This window comes from Haliaeetus leucocephalus, unplaced genomic scaffold (genome assembly GCF_000737465.1).
Source record: "Haliaeetus leucocephalus isolate CR32 unplaced genomic scaffold, Haliaeetus_leucocephalus-4.0 Scaffold140, whole genome shotgun sequence".
In the NCBI taxonomy this organism is placed as follows: Eukaryota; Metazoa; Chordata; class Aves; order Accipitriformes; family Accipitridae; genus Haliaeetus; species Haliaeetus leucocephalus.
In genome coordinates, this window is record NW_010972576.1 from 14,229,049 (window position 1) to 14,247,976 (window position 18,928).

Genomic DNA, 18,928 nt, shown 5'->3' on the forward strand with positions numbered 1-18,928 from the left:
AATGAGAACAGCAACCTTCAGTTTTGTGTTTGCAGCAGAAAGCTCAAGGCAACTTAAGGAGTTCTATATTAAGACTCGAGTTCAGATCAGAGCACGCCTTTAAAGTATACCCTCCTGATCAGCCTCTCCTACTATGCTTGATTCACAGAGTGGTTTCAAAGCACACAAACTGGATTCCTTTTAGGTGAACCAGAAGATAGGATCCAGAAACTGCCTATTGCCCTGCAGCTGCTAATGGGCATTTGGTCCAGAGCAGACTGGAGCTATACGGAATCAGCACCCCTAAAAGATGTATAGTACACTTTGCTTTACATATCTGTTCCTAGTGGATCACATTACTTGCTAATAAGGACATAGCTTGAGAAGAGTCCCTTTTCTTAGTACAGGTAATCCAAAGCTTTTTTACCTCATCTGTGGTAAGCTATGCTCTTGGGTTCCACAGAGATACTCTAGCCCTGTGGGCCAAGAGGAGTACAGTCAGTCTACAGGCTGTCCCCATGACTGAGCCAGCTGCCAACCTCAGCCAGCATTTCCTGTATGAACTCCTACCCTCAGCACCAGGAGGGCACAAGCAGGGGCAAAAGTCTGAGCTGCAGCTCTCCACAGCTTCTTCCACTGCAGCCAGGGAGCATACGTGGTTAGCCTCTCAGGGTGGAGGACTCTTGCCCTATTGAAGTAGTGCCAGGTATCAAGCAGACATTTTAAGATCACAGGGGTGCTTTCTGCCATTTAAGGTTACAATGGACAACTGCATATTTTACTTACTTTTTAAGGAAGACCTGTATCTGTGGCACAAGAATAGAGTTTTGCTTAATGTTGCCATGCCGACTTTCTCCTTCCCACTGCAACAGAAGTGATGGGTCCCTAACTTCATTATACGAGATGGATTGTCTCACTCTTTCTGTGGTGCCCCAGTTGGAACAGAAAAATCTCATTAAGAATCTGAACAATGAAAATTTTTAAAACAAAACTGAAAATGAAGTGTAGTTATTAATGCAGTTAACATTATTGCAGCTGTGTGGCACTATGAACTGAACTGACAGCTCTAGAAATCGTGACTAGCTAACAATAAATAATACTGTCCTTGCAGCCAGACAGGATTGATTTTTTTGTTATTAATTTCTGCAGTTCTGTGAAGCACTGCCAGTTAAAAAAAGAAAAAGGAGGGTGGAAAGAGGGTGGGGGAGCAGGCTACTTCTTGAATAGCATAGTTGCAGAGCTAACACACCGGAAGATAATTAACTTTTAAAAAAAATAAATTACATTAAAAAAAAAGGAAAAAGTCACTTCAAGAAAACTATAACCACTAACTCCAGTAAGGACAGATACTAGCAGATGATAACTGAGCATGTTTTCTTTTTTATGAGTTACTGGATAGCAGGAAAAGCACTTAGAACTTCTTAAAACGGCACTAAAGCAATGTCTTTACAAATTTCTCAGCCTTTGAGAGAAAGGCTGCACTTTAGGCATCTCTGCATGAAAGGATTAAGCATTATCAACAAGCCAAATTCCTAATTAACCCCTTGCTCCCCCCAACCCCCATTTTATAAAGGTATAACAGAATTTTTAAAGCTATGAACAAAAATTGCAACAGTGCACAGCTCTTCTCATAAAGCCAGGCATTTCCTGCAAATCAGTAGACTTTGTAACAGCGTTCTTTTAACAAACAACTTGACTACACCACACTTTAAAAAAAAATCTAAATATCTAAGGTTAAAAACCATACCTAGGTACATTTTAGTGGTTAGCTCAAAAAAATCTGGATCCCTGTATCAATGATACAGATGCTGCTCAAAAGTGAAACAGAACGGAAAGTTCCAAAAGAAAAACAGTCTGCAAATGCAGGTGATCAAAGGGACTTTGCAACTAGGCCAATAAGCAATGCTGCTGTTAGAAATTTCATAGCTAACAACTAATATTCCAAAAGGCATTAGAAGTGCATCACTTTGATCTATATTCCAGTATGTGCCATCACAACAGGCAGGAAACACCTATCAAGAGAGGTAACAATAAACTTAAGTGTAGCCAAAGCAGATGCCTGTGACTATAAATTAGAAATGTATTTATCAGCATATAATTAATATTAAATTTCCTTGAAAGTGATATGAGAAATGTGATCAAAGGGGCAAACAGAGATGGATACAGTTGCATGTAGGAAAAATCCACAAAACAAAAGTCGCCACACAAAAGGACAAGAGAAGGACAGCAGACTGTATGCAGGATGTACTCCCAAATACTTAAGAAGGATGACTGGCAAAATATAAACCAAAACAAACAGTACTGGGAGTAGAGGAGACCACCCCTTGCGGGGGCTGGAGAGTGGTGAGAACACAAAAGTATCAGGCATTTGATAATAGTAGGAGAAAGACCAGTCCACACTGGTTCTTAATTCACTCAAAGAGCTCTCAAGCCTGATCACCTTCACTTCCAAGAACCATCAAGGGCCATAGCTACCACTGTTAACTGTACAGCATCAGCTCCATGGTACTGTATACTCACAGCTAATTTACAATAGTGTTAAAGACTAACAGTAATGATTAATAACATGAATGAGTTAACCTTTAGCAAGATGTGTGCTGCTAATGAATGAAATTAACAGTTTAAACCTCAAAACTAGCCTGATCCGTCAGCCTTCTAAACACTCCTATCACAGCAATCTCCAATTCCCTGGTATCTCTAGCTATAAACACACAACCCAGTGCATATATTCAGTCCCAACAAAAGTTCTTTCTGTCTGCACATGTATCTGTCCATCTGAAGGTCCTGTTGGTTCAGGAGCCAAGCAATTCAGTTAACTTAGTGCTGTGCCCATGATACAGTGCCCACAAAATTGCAGGGCAGGGAAAAAGAAGCTATACGATATTTCCCATAACATTATGTTCTGTAAACCTATCATTTCAAGTCTGGCACAACACTGAGGTAGGGACAGTATGGGACTAATGCAGCTTCCAGGCAGGAAAGCAGCTAGCTTTGACTGAAGGCACAAGTCTGGGTCTATTTGCACTGTAAAACAGAGGAGCTTGAACCCAAGGAGAGAACATCCATATGCAAAAAAGAAATTATTTCAAACCACAATGACATTAGAGATGTTTGCAAGCATATCAATGCATCTAAATAAACCAGCTGTCTGATCCCTAATTAGTGACAAATGCTCCCTTGAAGATATTGCTCAGTAGTTCCAAATGCAAGAACTTGCGCTTTAAAAATATAATCCCTTTCTAGAAGTATGCACTGTATAGCAAGTTTAATAAGTGTTAGTTCTTCCTTTTTTTCCTTCCTAAAAGCAGGATAAATGTCAAACACTGTATTAAGTTAGAATAATCATATACTAACCACGTCTTGTTCTCACAAGTCTACAGACAATTTTTATTCCAAACAACTATCATAAATCAACATTAAGATTAATAATGTGGCTTAAATCCAGTAAGATTTGCACAGTACAAACTTGACATTTGGTTTTTCAGCCATTAGCTCATTAATAGTAGTTCACTCATTTATGCAGAATGGAATTTTAACACTGATCCTTACACAGTGCCTTGCAGAAATATCTCTGCAGGATGAAGGCACCCTCCCACTGAGGATGGCGTTTGGTCTGTTCAAGAGAAACTCAACATCCTCTTTCACTAGATACTGAAGACTCAAAGCTCTCCACCCACTACTTTTGTTCTCAATTAACTCAGCATAACTCATCTTCAGCTCAAGATCTTTAATACTGCTTTTAGAACGGAAATCTGTGTGAAGTGTCTACAAGAAACTACAGAAGAAGTACAGTAGAGCAAAAGGTTGAAATATAATTACACACTTTTTCCACATCTACAGACTTTATGTTGTATACAGCCATCATATCTACTTTTTAATAGCAAGAAGCAGAGACTATCATAATCTCAAACGTAGGATTCTTCCGTTTTCTTTTTCCCTGGAAGAGAGGAAGATAAAAAACAAGTGTGCACTTACTGTTACGTTTCACATGTAAGGGAGACATGGACACATGTTCTGGGATGTCTTTGTGCTGCCATCAAACATTGCAGCCAACTATACAAGCAAAGAATTTGGTTCCATACCTAAAAAGGTCACTCAGACATGAAAAGAAATAATGTTCACCTCAACTATCTCATGAAAGTTATACCCCTTTTCCATTCCAAACAATCGTTTTCTCGTTGTGAGGGGAAAGGCAAGACACAGGAGACAATCTATGCTAAAACAAACATTACAGGAAGAGTTGCAGTCAGACTAAAAATTACTTAGAGAAATAAAAAAACCCCTCCTATATGAAGAAAAGCGTCATTGGACAATACATAAACAAGTCTGGACTAATGCCTAATTCTTTATCATAGCTTTGGAAGCAAAGCATTGGCAAGAAACTAAAGGAAAACTCTACAGACACTAAGTGCCCAAACTATAGACTCTTACACATGCTTAGGAAAAACACGTAAGTTTGTTTATTAATGTTGCTTCATTTTACTAGTTCATCATTTATCCTTGCAAAATGCAGCCTCATTATGACATATGGATTTCTCATGTGAAATTCCAACACAGACTTGATTCAAAGCAGAATACGCTCAGCCCTTGAAGTTCTGCTCATATGCAGCTCTTCAAGTCAAATCATGTAAAACCTTCAGCCTTTTGATGACTTGCACCTGTCTTACAATATTTTTGAAGAATCCCTGGCTACTCAGAAATTGCTCTTCCCCCTGTCTAATAATCTATTCTGTAATGTATTTTCACATCAAGTTTGCCAAAAGCACACAAACAGAAAGGATGGCATAAAAAAAAAAATCTAATTCAATCAATGAGCAGACAACTGTTTAATACAGCCAAATAAAATGTACTCATCCGAATCAGTCAGATCATGTTTTCTCCAAACTAGTAAACAGCTGCAGACACAGTCTGCTTCCCATCAAATGTTCCATGTAAAACAAACTATACCTTGTATCTCTGATGGTTCACTAGTAATTTTTCAAAACCATGACTTTCAAAACATATGACAACTATATTTTATGAAGAAAAGAATAGGCTTAGACTGCCCAAGCCACAAATTGAACACCAATCCAGAAACTCTATTGCAGGTGCCAAAAGTCTGCTGAATGTCAGTATTTGCTGGCATTTTTATTATTATGAATACAAGTGCAGGCCAGCTTCTTCAAAGAAGAAACACACTTCAAGCGTGACAGAAATGCAAAAGCTCACAACGCCTATTATAAAAACACAGGAGCACAGAAAATAACTCGTTTAACACTGTCTGGAAAAGGTGTCCCAAAGGAGTAGTTGTAAACGTGTTTAAAAGATGGTGAACCTTAAAAATAAACGCACATCTTATATTCTGGTCTGTGGTATCAACAGCGCTAAAATAACTAGCAACGTTGAAAATCTAGTAAAATTTTGACTGCCACAAACATGAAAACTACCTTTAGTGAGACAGCTGAAGTACAAAACTTCTACCTGCCGTAATTTTTTGTGACTTATTTTCAATTCATTCACAAGAAAAAAATCCTTGCATGTGCAAGAAGATACAGAGGAAGCCAGCCAGACCAAGACACATTTTCAAATCTCTGAACAGCAGTAAACTATTATGAGCTTAAATCAGGTATTCACTATTTTTGCTTGACTATGTACGTAAATACCTAGCCCTTTAAAAATTTGACTCCTGAACATAGTTCACAGAGCTGATTTTGCACTAATATGACAGTTATAAACAAAAATTAAGTGCATACTTTCTCTGACTCAGAGTAACAACAAACAGGACAATAAATTGGGAATAAACAAACAGGAAACAGTGACCCAGACTACAGTCTTTCACACAGAGGACAATGGAGACTGATCTGGTAAAAAACAGGACACCAATGCCTAAAATTCTTATCCTACCCTATCCTATCCTAAAACTCTTATCCATGGTTGCAGCCTGAGCTCCCTGTGGCACACAACTCCAAAAGAGCCCCTCTGCTGTTATTGTGATGCCCTGTAGAAGGACAGTAAAGAAAATTGGAATCAATGTCACTTTTACAAGCATTAATTGTAGTTATAATGTCCACATGGCTATCCCCTGAATAAAACACAGAAAACACTAAAGAGCTGTATCAAATTCCTCTTCTGCATCTGGCTACCCATGGTAAGAATTGCAAAGAGCTGCCTCATTTCATCCATTTCAGAATTCTTGAAATTTACTGGATAGAGTTCTAACAACAGCACATGCTCCTTCTAGGATCCCAAATATGCATCACTCAAAAAGAGAAAATAATCTGGCCATAAATTACCAAACATTTACTTGCATTACCCTTTGAAAGTGAAGTTGAGCGTGTTAGCTTTGAGGACAATGACAAACCATCTTTGTAATTCCTGGAGACTGCTGTCACAGTATTCTTAGGCAATGAATGAATTCTTGAATATATCACAAACCCAAGTTATAGAAAATTTTTGGTGGCATCCTCAGTAAAATGACTTACTGCACTGTGACAGAGCAGATAAGGTAAATGGTTAGAGCTCTAATTTCCAGTATTTGGCCCCTATGTGCAACTGATTCATTAGAATTAGACGAGTTGGTGAAACTCTGAGGTTAACTGAACAAAGAACTCTGCTGCATTTCTTTTCTTTTCTTTTTTTTTTTTTTAAGTATAATTCATATATTAAGGAATGTATGTTACACTTGATGCATGACTTCAGGAAAGAGTAACTGCAAGTAACTACCAAACAGCTGTATGGCCTGTTTTCCAGTATGTGTGGAAAGACAGACAGTCCATAATGTAATGTCTTGAATTTCAGCACTAACATAATAGAAGATTTCCTGCTGATTTTACGTCAGCTTGTGGTACAGGTGCAAAGGACTTAAGTTACTGGCAAGCGTAAGGAAAATTAATCTAGAAACCAGAAGAGCAGCTTCTCACATTCCATAAACAGTTTATAAAATTAATTGCAATAGCATACACATCAACTCCGGATGTGTAACCAGCTATGCTATCATTGACCAAGACAATAAGAATACCTGGAAAAAGCCAAATATTTCCCCTTCCAAAGGTAATTGATATAGACAGATCACATAACCAATAACTGGGAACTGGTCCACCCAAGTTATTTCTGGAAATATATGGGTCTCACCATGTCGGTCTTTCTTGCAAGAAACTTCATCTGAAGTGAACATAATTTACCTTTTAGCTACTACTGCAAAAGCTGTAATGTATAGTAGATGAATCACTAACGTCTCTTAAAGCTATGAACACACATACAGGCTGTATTTTAGCCCTATACCTCAAGTGTTACAACTTCCTGAGGAAATGCCAATCAGCTCATTAAAAGAAAGATAAGATAATAGAATAACTTATTTCAGTAAAAACTCTCTCAAGCCAAAAGGAAAAAATAAAGCCAGGCTTCATGCATCTCCTTTCAACAGAGCCACAGTCCAAATAGCTGAGGTAACTGTTGCAAACTAAGTAACTTCTCCCAGCGTGTCAAAAAACCAAAGTTGCATACCGTAGCAAACTATCTGAAAAGGTCTCAAAAATCTTTCTGGGTGCCACAAAACACATGCTAGTATAGAGGGCCATAATGGATTTGCATACAGACCACAACCGTTATTTGAGAAAGTTTTGTTTACAGAATTATGACAGAGAAATATTTTTTTTTTCCTTTCAGAAAAGGACATCTTCCCCTTGCAATTCTAAGGCTGCAGGATTAAATTGCAACAGAAGTTGTCAGAGAATCTACATAAGTATACTGTATCAAGCAATTCAAAGCAAATTAAAATAGCTACACCCATGCTTTTTCAAAAACAGTCAAGAGGCAACAGACAGTCTAGGCTGCTTCTCATATGACACCAAGATACACACGTTCAAAGAACAGTGTGAGAACTGAATGAAAAAGGAAAGAAAAGAGCTTTAACTATTTCTGGAACTTTGGACAATAGGAACCTGATGCAAAACTGTGTGAAGGGCTGTAATATATATCACACATGAAAAGCCCTTTGCACCTAAATACCTCTCTATCTTAAGAAAAAACGGAAGCCATATTTGCCTAACATTCCTCAAACTATAGTCCTCTGCAACACATACTGTCATAAAGCTTAAATTCACAAAAAGCTAACACACAGGCACAGGGCATTTTGCATTTAGATTTATCTCTGCCAGACAACATTGTTAGCATCCTATGTAGGGGTTGCAAGTCTCAGAAGGCTACAGATCCAGTATTACTCCCTTTATACAGATCTAATTTAGGATGAGTCACAGGAAGTCTATCTGCATAGTACCTTATGAAACACAGCCCACCTGAGGTGCCTAATGTTAACTGGGAAGACACATAAAAATTTGTCGATTATTTTACTGAGTAATTATCATCTCTACACTTGCATGAATATCAAGAGAGATGAAATCTAATGCTTGCTACAAACTTTCCAGAAACTAGAATGAAGAGACTTTTGATTTCTCTGAATGTGCTTTATAATGATATATTTGCAGTTCTGGAAATAACCAGTTAGCCTACAATGCCTTGCTACCCCAAATTGAAATAATGTTTCTCTTCTTCCACTCTTTACATTTTCTGTGTTACATATTCTTTAGGACAAGAGACTACTTCTTTGCTCCAAAGGTAATAGTGATAGACTTTAAAATTACAGTTAACACTTTTAGCAACAAGTCTGATGGGGATTTTGTTTGTTTGTTTGCTTCTTTAAAGATAGAGATCAACTATTCTATACATCCTAGTATGAAAGCAAATATTCTTGACATTCAGCCTCTGGACTTGGTTTTGACCAAAGCCTTGCCGAAATGACTATCTTAACCCAAATTCAAATCGCTTATAGTACCCTGGCATATATATCTGACATCCTATACACTTTCTGGTTAATAAATTAATACATTTCTGCATATGAAAAACACACACCAAATTCTGTCCTTTCTAATGAAAGTTGTGTTTCATCATCTGGCAGGCATACAATCTTCAAATTCTTAGGAAGATACTTATCCTGTCATAGGTCTGATTTTATTTTTAAAAAGAAAACCCAAAACTACTATTACAAGACAGACAGGATTTTATGAGTTACAAAGTATTTCAGTTGTATGCAAGTTCCACATAAGTCTTCTAGCGTTTAGAATTGTATGGAAATAACTACTCCTTTTTCAGGCACATGTTTTATCTGATAAACAATGTCTTTAAGTTAAACTTTAACAGAGTAAAATTTATATAAACCAGTAAAAGTTAAAAAAAGGTCTGGGACTTTGCCACAAATGATATGTGAAATTATGGTGAGTGGATTTGAGTTTAGTTTGACACCTCACCTGACTGGCTTTCTCTCTCGCAGCAAATCTTCCAGACTCTTTTCACAGTGTTCAGCTGCCACAACCAGTCTCTCTAATTGAGAAGAAAAAGAAAAAAAAAGTATAAGAGGACTAGAATCCAAATGAGACAGTGGGATTACAGACTTCTCAGTCTACCTATTTGGCTGATGTAAAGTATTCTGACATACCTTGTTGGGAAAATTACACATAATTAAATGCTGAAGGTGTACAACTTCTGGATATCACCACCATTTTCATTTATGAGATAGAGCAGATTATCTTTTCTGATTCCTCATGCAAAGCACTGTCACTCCATCCATCCAGTAACCTCCTAATAAATATTGAACGCCTCCGCCAATGTCAATCAGATTTGGCTTAAGAATAGACATCTCAAAGAAGATAAGCATCTACAAATTTGCAGGTTATCTGTAGCTGGGTTAATGAGAGAGAGACTCCAAGTAACACCAGCTTTGAGAAAAGGGACTCAAGAATGAGCGCAAGAGTTGCAATCCTGATGGGCCAGCTAGCTGTAGTACCTCTTGCCCAACAAATAGCTATAGGACTTGCAGGGGTCCCACATGTTCCAAAGACTGATGGCCTGGCTCTGAGTACAGAGGAAAAGACAAAACAATTGTTGCACTGAAGACAGCAATTATATAGTAGGAGAAGACAAAGGTATAAGATATTACATGGGGGTGTGAGATAACTCCTAAAGAAGCTACACTTTGCTACTTCCTACTAGTAGAACAGCTAGTAGTGAATATTCAGATTCAAAATCAAATCAAACTAAACTGTTTCAAATGTATTTATGTAAGATGACTGTTACAGTAGGATAAAGATGGAAAAAACTTTGAGGAACACAAGTCATCACATAAAAGCTGGCATGCTTGTTACTCAACTCTTTGTTTCTCTTTGAAATCGAAAGACCACTTTTTCTCTTTGAAATCGAAAGACCACTTAAGCTTCCTTTGGAAGAAAAAAAAAAATCTGGGATTGCCTTCTACAATGCTATAGTTCAACTGGTTCCTTCGACTGATGTGGATCATGCCTGGAGGTGAACATGCTCCATGTTTATCGGAAGTCAGGTCTTAATGAGCACCACATCTAGGAGCTCTGAAGTACAGCTTATCACCGTCTTTTTAGTCATAAACCCTCTTCTGAGGTCAGAAGAGTGAAATTTAGCAAAGAAAATAAGAGTCATCCAAGAAATGCCTTGCCTGGTACATCAAGCTAAATCTGTCTTCTAACAGTCACTGAACATACAGCCTCCCCAGTCCTCCTCACAGTGTGTTGAACCGCTTCGCTGAGGATTCTCAGGTGCTGTATGCCTGAGCTACAGGCCTTACCCCTCCCCTGCTTGCTCTGTCATTACATATGTGATGTCCAACTGCTTACTGAGGTGGCTTCTGTCTCTCCCATCAAATAATTTCAGTGTGAACGTTTTTCTATTACTTTTATATTCCCCCTTTGAGGGTCTTTTGGGGGGAATGCATACATCTTATTAATTTTTTTTTTGCATTGTTTTCCTAGTCTGCTTTCATGTTTCTCTGTAAGGGTAGAAACTGATGTTTGCAAGAAAAATAACATTAAATCACGATGTATAGGACTGACTTGTGAAAAATTCTGTCAGTATCAGAATGATAAAATTTGCCACCAAATTTGCCATATTATTTGAAAGTGATTAACAGCTATTCTAACCACTAGGAACAGACTAGTCTCCCGACTTCATGGTTAGATGTTTTATTTGCTATCCTTCAAGTCACTTCAATTATGAGAAGATATCTTCTCTTTCATATTTATACACACTCATAAACCTTCATGTCATTGACTCCTCATTGTCAAAAAGGCCATGTTTTCTTATTTAACCGTATATTTTATTTACTAAATGTTATGTTAGCTAATGTTTCTTAACCTTTCATTCCAAACAGTATCCTAAGATAATCCCAGTTTCTCTTTCAAGAGGTACTAGTGAAAACAAGATGAAAAGGAATAAACTTTCTAGATCTCCTGACTGTAGAAAATGAAAAATTTAGAAATTTGAGAGCAAATGAAAACACAAAAAGAACCCGCTGCCCCATTGAATACTTCAGTGTTCGGAGTTGGCAATATCCTAATTTTCTAAAAATCTGAAACATCCTATCATACTGCGTTTCTAAAGGGGAAAAAATTACTTGCTCTACTTTATGAGACCCCATAGCTAACCCAACAAATACATACAATGAACTTTTATATAGGAACATTGTTGATTTCAAAGTTAAAGGTGGCAACCACTTAAATTGTCACAGGTGTTTCAGCCTTTTTGTGGAAATTAAGTGCTGTACTTCTGCCGAGTTTGCAACAGAATAAGATCATCTGGAGCAGAAAAAAACACAACTGAAGCCACAAATGATATGTGAAATTATGGTGAGTGGATTTGAGTTTAGCTTGACACCTCACCTGACTGGCTTTCTCTCTTGTAGCAAATCTTCCAGACTCTTTTCACAGCCTTGAGCTAACAAGTGTGATAACGGTTACTAAAAAAAAAATATCCATACTAGAATAAAGTACTTGTTAGTGGGAGAGGTCTTAAAGAGCCAGAATAAAAAAATAAGGGAAGCTTACATGATGACTGAGACAAGAACAGCTGCAAATTAAGTACAAGAAACCTAATCATTACATGAAAATGTTCACAAGATTAGAATACGGGTTTAGGAGCTCAGCATCAAAAATACATGTATTTCAATGTCCCACGCAACGACATGGCACAGCAATTGAATACAAAAATTTTACAGTGAGGTATAAAGAGAAGAAAGTTCTTAGCTTTTATCAGTTAGCATAACATATAACAAAAGAGGACAGACAACTAACCTCTGCCTTGACTCTGTAGAGAAGAAACAAAAGCACCAGTACCACCAGTCAGAGCAAAGGCATAAAGTCATTTTGAGACAGAAAACCTGCCACTTTCTGGTGCTATAAAGGCAATATTCTGATCAGTCACCTTTAGATACATTGTCACAAAAATGTAACTGTAACCATACATAAAGTTTCCTTATTAAACAGATACTCACCATGTTTACCTCTGGTAATGTCAACATACTGGCAAAGCCTGGGATGGGTGATTGTTTTAAGGATTTGAAATCTCCCCAAAATTTTTATGGAGTTAGGTGTCAGAGGAAGGCCGTTACTTCCACAGACATCATGTGGCAGAGCTGAGGCGAAGAAGGTGGAAGCACCCATCTCAGTGTCTTTTAAAGGAAACATCTTTTTCACACAATCTTAAACCTTTTGGAGCAATTTGTGTTCCTTAAAAAGAGAACACAGAGTAAAAATTTATCTGCAAAAGATACAGATTCTTATGACTCAGCTTACTAGTTGCTTACTAAACAATGCAATTAAAATGTTTTTTTCTCTCTTATGGGGGAATGGTACATTTTTGCATAATCAACACAACAATAATAATAATACAGTGCTGCTGCATCATAAACACTATATCTAAAAATGAAAATATAGTGATAAACACAGATTTAAGAATAAAATATTTTTAGGAGCATATAAATGCTTTAATACAAGCAGTCTTCAGATGACTACTGCGATATAGTAGGTTATTTATTAAAAAAAACCCCAACAGTAAAGGCACCAAACAGAAAAAAACCTCTTCTAAAATACCACCTTGTCTAAGCAGGCCACAAATTCAGATTACAACAGCTTTAGTGATAATCCTATCTATATACTATATCCTATATAATTTCTAATATTTAAAGCTATGAAATAACAAGTCTTCTGTCCTACCACCATTTCTTTCCCTACCCATAGGTAAACTGCTAGCTCACACATTGACTCAAAACAAATTAAGTAATCTACATTAAACATTTCTGTGAGACAGTCAAGCAAAATAAATTAGCTTGCAGTTTAGCTCCAGGAGCACTTAGTTACATGACCATTTTCCTCTCCAACAGGAACAAGCTCTCTCCTCTGAACTATGCATTTCAATTCAGTGTGAGCTAAACGTTTTCTCTGCACTTCTCCATAGCCAACCATTATGCCATTCAAGAATATGAAAATCTACACCATGCACAAGTAGTAGACACTTGTGCAGTCAGCTAGGTCTCAGGTAAAACTGCCTGACCTCTTTTTACTAGGAAACTAAGAACTTAATCTGAGGCAAGAAGTACCAGAATCCAAAAACTGAATAAAGCCTCTGCTCAGCTCGTTTCTGGATTGCCCAGACAGTGACTCAAGACACTACAAGCTGTCATGAGGCAGTATTACCCCTCTGTACACGTTAACTTCCATAGCACATACATACTTGTGTGTAAGGATACATATACAAACAGAGATAAGAAGGCCAAGCTTATACACTCTTAAGTGAGCTTTGGTCTGGAAGTTGTGATGGTGAAGTAGATGGCAGTTCCACGTAACATGGGACAAGAGGCCATAGAACAAAAAAAACCACACTTCATTAACAAACCTACGCAGAAGAATACCATCCAGCTCACTTCAACTGTAGAGACATTACAGCACAGAGTTGGGAGGCATCTGTGTATACAATCAACAGAAATAGTCCACTGATGTGGAAAGCACATCCAACTCATCAGCTACGGAACAGTAATTATAAGCTCTAAAGAGCAGAAACAGACATGCAGTTGCTCCAGGAAAAGAGGAGGAAGAACCCTCAGGATTTGAAGTCCGTAAGAGAAATAATATGAAAAGCTTAAAGTATAAAACCAACATAATTCTTTCAAACCAGATGTAATAATTTTTTATCATCTTAGGGGCTTCATGAAACAAAAACCAAGTAGAACAAGATTATGCAGAGCACTAACAAAACTAAGTGCTACTTTTTTATTATTCTTTCAGCCAACATTGACCTGCTGCTTTCAGGAAAACCTATTCTCTCATGAGAAAGTCACACAGGAGAAACAGAGCATTTAATACTTTAATGTCTCAAAATTATTTTCTAAGGGAACAACCTTGCTCCCAGCACAAAATTCCCAGTAAAAACCTACTAATTTTCTTTTGTGACTCTTAATTGAGAGAGTGACCCCACAACAGGTTGCACAGAGATCCTTATATACCAAACATATTTACTAAATCTATACAAATGGAAATCATGGAACATACCTTCTGTTTTAACTAATACAGTTCATTTTAAGATACAAAGCAAATATAAGACTGCTCTCATTTGTGGGTTTTTTTCCCCCTGAAGAAACAACAGACATGAGATATGTACATTTAAATTCTAATATACAACATCATATTAAATATGGATGCATAGCATTAAGAAATCAAACTTAAAAAAGGAAAAAATAAATCTGAAACAGCATTGAGCGTTAGAGTATTTATAGTAGTATTTTTGTATTAAAAGTCTCATTTGTAAAGATACAATGCTTTCATACCTCATGAATATTTAATATTTTGTGGAAATGATCTATTTTTGGATGCCAACAATGCAATTTACAGTTAGAACATTCCATTGGAAAAACTTAAATTGGACTGAGTGCAAGCAAAAGGACTTATTGGCATGCAGCAAGTTCCAACTGGAAAGCTTTAACTGTGTATTTATAAAAAGACCCACGTTCCTGTAAAAACATCATGTCTGCCAAATGAACTACCCGGCCTCAGAAAGAAAATATCTATTAACCATGAAAAAAAAAAATAATCTTGATTTAGAGAATGAATTATAATCTTGCTTGGCACAAGAGTCCATTATAATTGCTCTAAAACAAAAAAAAAGTTAATATGATCAGTGTTGAGGGGAGGGAGACTAAAATTATGCCAAACAGCAAGATGCATTATGTCTCTAAAAAGTTGTCGTGTACAATATATTTACTCAGGTAAGAAATGTTTTCATTTTTACTGTAGAAAAACTATCTGCTAGATAATACTTCTCCAATACATTGTATCTGCATTCAGCTGACATTTAGGAAGGAATTTTAATAAAAATAACTGTTAAATATCATCAACTCAATAACCATTTTAAGAGATTACACTTTTCTTGTACTCCAGATCCAGTTGGCCTACAAGGATGAATCAGACTACCTGCAATGCTTTCAACTAGACAACTGCAGATTTCTCTCTCACTTTCTTTGGTTAGGAAGCACACAGACAAAAAGACAGACAAGAGATAAGCAAACAATCCTTCCTGTCAGCCACCTAAAGGAATCAATAAAGAATTTTAAAAGGTATGCATTAAAACAAGCTCTCTTATTATAGAGTTAATTCTCTGAAATGCACTAAAGCAATGAAAAAAAAATTCTCTCTGATAATGGAAAAGAGCTAGTTCTGTCAGTAGCTACCTTCACAATTAAACTCTGATCTCTGTCCTTAACTCTCAACTTCCATAAATTCCAGTGACTGACTTGAAAAATAAACCATGTAACCCCAAAACTAAAAACTTAATCCTTCCACCACCTTTAAAAAGGGCCACACATTACAGCTTAAGTTGTTTTTTTTTTTTTAAGTTATTTCAGTCTAGTCATTTCTCCAGTAACCAACATTTCTAAATTCAAACAGAAGTGTTACACATATTTTAAAAGTTCATCTGAAAAAAGATTTTATCTGATTATTTTTAAATTGTGTGGGGTTTTTTTTAAATCCACATCAGAGTCTGGCACAACTATAAACATAGAGTGCTACACATCCTCCACATATTCAAGGCACATAATTTTACACCTCAAACTCACCTTTTCTCTATATAGAAGACACATATTGCATTAATTTTATGATTTGGAGGAATGAATTATATCCTACAGAACTTCCCTGTTACTTTGAAATAAAAAGAGGAAGAGAAAAAGAAAGCTTTGTTATTTTAAACTGACACCAGAAACAGTTACGGCAAATTCAATTTTGGAACTGAATTCTGGAAATTCAGTTCTGATAATCCAAAACAGTGAGGATGGAAGAGGAAGCGAAGACTTGTCTGATTAGTGTGATCTAAAATTACTAAGTCGTCATTTCCAAAGCACCATTTATTCCATACATGATAGTCTATCACATCCGCGAAATAGGTCTGGAATAAAGATTAGAAGTCCAGGAGTGGCCTGTTTTGCATCCCACCTCTGAATGACCTTCCCTAGCCCACTACCTCCATCCAAATCTCCCTTAGAAACCTTTACAGTACACAAAACCACTAAACAATGTTCTCAGCAAAACCCATCACAAACAGAAAACCTTTACAAATTCCTACTTAATATTCATATTAGTGCTATTTTGATAATTTTTCACTTGATAGCTTTTCGATGCCCAACACTGAGAAATAAAATACAAAAGGTAGCCCCTCATCTACTGAGCAACTTATTTGTGCCTCTGAATACCTACGGCTCTCAGAGAACAAATATTTCTTCTTCAGAATTTAGTATTTTCTAGCCATTATTTACAACTTTTTCGCTGCAGCAGTGCTAAGACAATTGAGTCAATGGACACTAAGAACTTTACCCTTAAAAAAAAAAAAGAATCAAACCATAGATTTGACTTTCGGAAGAAAACGTTGCACATACAGACCAACCTGAATGAATCCATCCTGTGAAACACATCTATGGTTTCTAAAGCATCCACATGCAGAAATAAGGACAACTAGCCATGTGTTAATACCTGTTAGTAATTTGAAATGGCTAGTTATTTAAATGCCTCCTGAGTATCCAGGTGTAAATGCTCCTTGCCTAATGAAGGCAGCTTTTCAGAGTTAAAACATATTTATAATCAGTACTGCTACTGAATTATTTTTAAAGCAACTGAGAACAATTTCAGGAGAGCAGGTGGCCGCAACACCCTATACTTACAGTTTTTCATTAAATCTCAGTGTTTTCAACAAAGTAGGCCACTTCATAAGAAGAAATAAGTTCACAAAATATCTTGTCTTCTTTAGTCTTAAAACATTCCTGTTGCAACTATAGTGATTACTAATTTGATAAAGTAACTGAAATAAAAGATGCAATTTTAGCTACAGCATTGTTACTTCACAAAAAACCCCAAAACTATGATTTGCCTCCCACTATCCACCACCACCACCACCATTCATAAACTTTATTAAAATGTATAACAGATATTGAAGAAAAGCTGAATTCAGATTCCTATGGCAGGGAGCACAGAAAATAATTAAGAGTTTGTTAGAACAATCACAATAAAGAGCTGGGACACGTTCACTTCATAATAATAATAATAATAAATATTAACTTATCAGCTTAATTTTTGCAGGGGGTGGGAGGACTGTGGATTAAACTTGGTTCGCCACACAAACCTTTTTTTTCATCTGCAATGTAAACATCTACTACAAACACCATAAGATTGCTTAAAAATCTAAATGTAAGCAGTATTGTGTTTAACCAGATGTTTTCCCCTGCGGCATATCACCAAAACATCGTCTTTTACAAAATTTTCTAACTTCTCTAAAATCCATTGAAGTAAGAAGTATTCTACCTATAAATAAAGAATAACTACAGAGTCATGGGCAGATAATTACAGACTATACACACATTAGACATACTTAAAAAAAAATATATATATTTGACATTGTTATTCTGTCCAAACTAGTACATTCAGTGCAGAAAAGAAACATTTTGCTTCAGATTCCAGCTACACCAATTGAGCAATAGATAGAATAAATAAGTGTGCCAAAATTTTCATTATAATACTGTTACTTGAGATAAACAGAAAATGCAAACTAGATTTTGACAAGTCTCCAATGTCGTTATTTTGTCTTCAACGAATACACAAATTTGGGGGAAAAAAGCCAGACAGGTGTCATGGTGTTTTTGGCACAGGTAACTAACAAATACTTGAAGAGTTATTTAACGAAAATGCTAAATAGTAATTCCTTTCCCTACTTTTGTAGGGATATTAAAGCATCGCTTCACTCAAGTGAAGTAGAGCATTTTTTAATCTTTGCTGATGGCTTCTATCTCAGTAATATTTGGAGAATTTTGGCATACATACATGAAAGCCTCTGTATTCTATGTAGGTATTTGCATAAGACTAGTTACTGGTGGTGTTTGGAGCATTCACAATGTCACCACATAGATTAAGACGTCGCTGCTTTGAAAGCCAGGCATAAGAGTTAGCGAGACTTACGGACATCTCAAGTTTCCTATCTGCGGCTAGAACATTTAGCTAGTGGGACAAAATAACAGCACTTGGATAGCATGAAGAAAACATATAACCTAATGTTAATAGACTAGGGTAGGCTTTTAGTCACATGTCTCTATTTTATATAGCTGTTACTTCTTTTACCTGTTTATCAGTGTCTTTTGGTTACAGCCTGTCTGCCCGTTCTGCTACACCAGTGTCCCTACTCACATAAAGACGGGGTTTGTAACCGTTTCATTTGTACGTCACGGCTGTTCAGGAATTAAATCTAGTGAAAGAGAGATCAGTTTTAACCAGTTTGCTAAATGACTGCTAGAAACGCCGGTAACGCCGGGCAGCGCTGGTAACCTCTCAGGCCCTCTAACGCTAGCCGGAGACACCCCCCGCCGCCCCCAGCCCTGAGGCGCCACACACCGGCCGGCGCTCGCAGCCCAAAACCGACCCCAAAAAGGGGCGAACCGGCGCTGACCTCGTCCGACCGGCCCCGCACACCTCACGGCTCCGCGGGGGACCGCTCGCCCCGCGCCCCCGCCCCCCCTCCCCCCCCCCCCCCCCGCCGGGCCGGCCGCTCCCTCAGCCCCTCCGTTACCCGGCGGCCACCGGCGGGG

At 37.2% G+C, this 18,928-nt stretch overlaps 1 protein-coding gene across 2 annotated transcripts in view; it reads right to left on the reverse strand.

The window, feature by feature from the left end:
- Window positions 1-18,928, reverse strand: part of TBCK (TBC1 domain containing kinase) — a 115,175-nt gene that overhangs the window by 96,129 nt on the left and 118 nt on the right. For both annotated transcript variants that reach the window (XR_775550.1, XM_010586226.1), the window contains exons 2-4: window positions 18,465-18,588; window positions 12,308-12,542; window positions 9,261-9,333 (exon numbers count right to left, since the gene is read on the reverse strand). Coding sequence is in view for 1 of the 2 variants with exons in the window: in XM_010586226.1 (XP_010584528.1) it covers window positions 9,261-9,333; window positions 12,308-12,500 (266 nt within the window). In the remaining variant the exon portion in view is untranslated. The remainder of the gene's footprint in view (window positions 1-9,260; window positions 9,334-12,307; window positions 12,543-18,464; window positions 18,589-18,928) is intronic.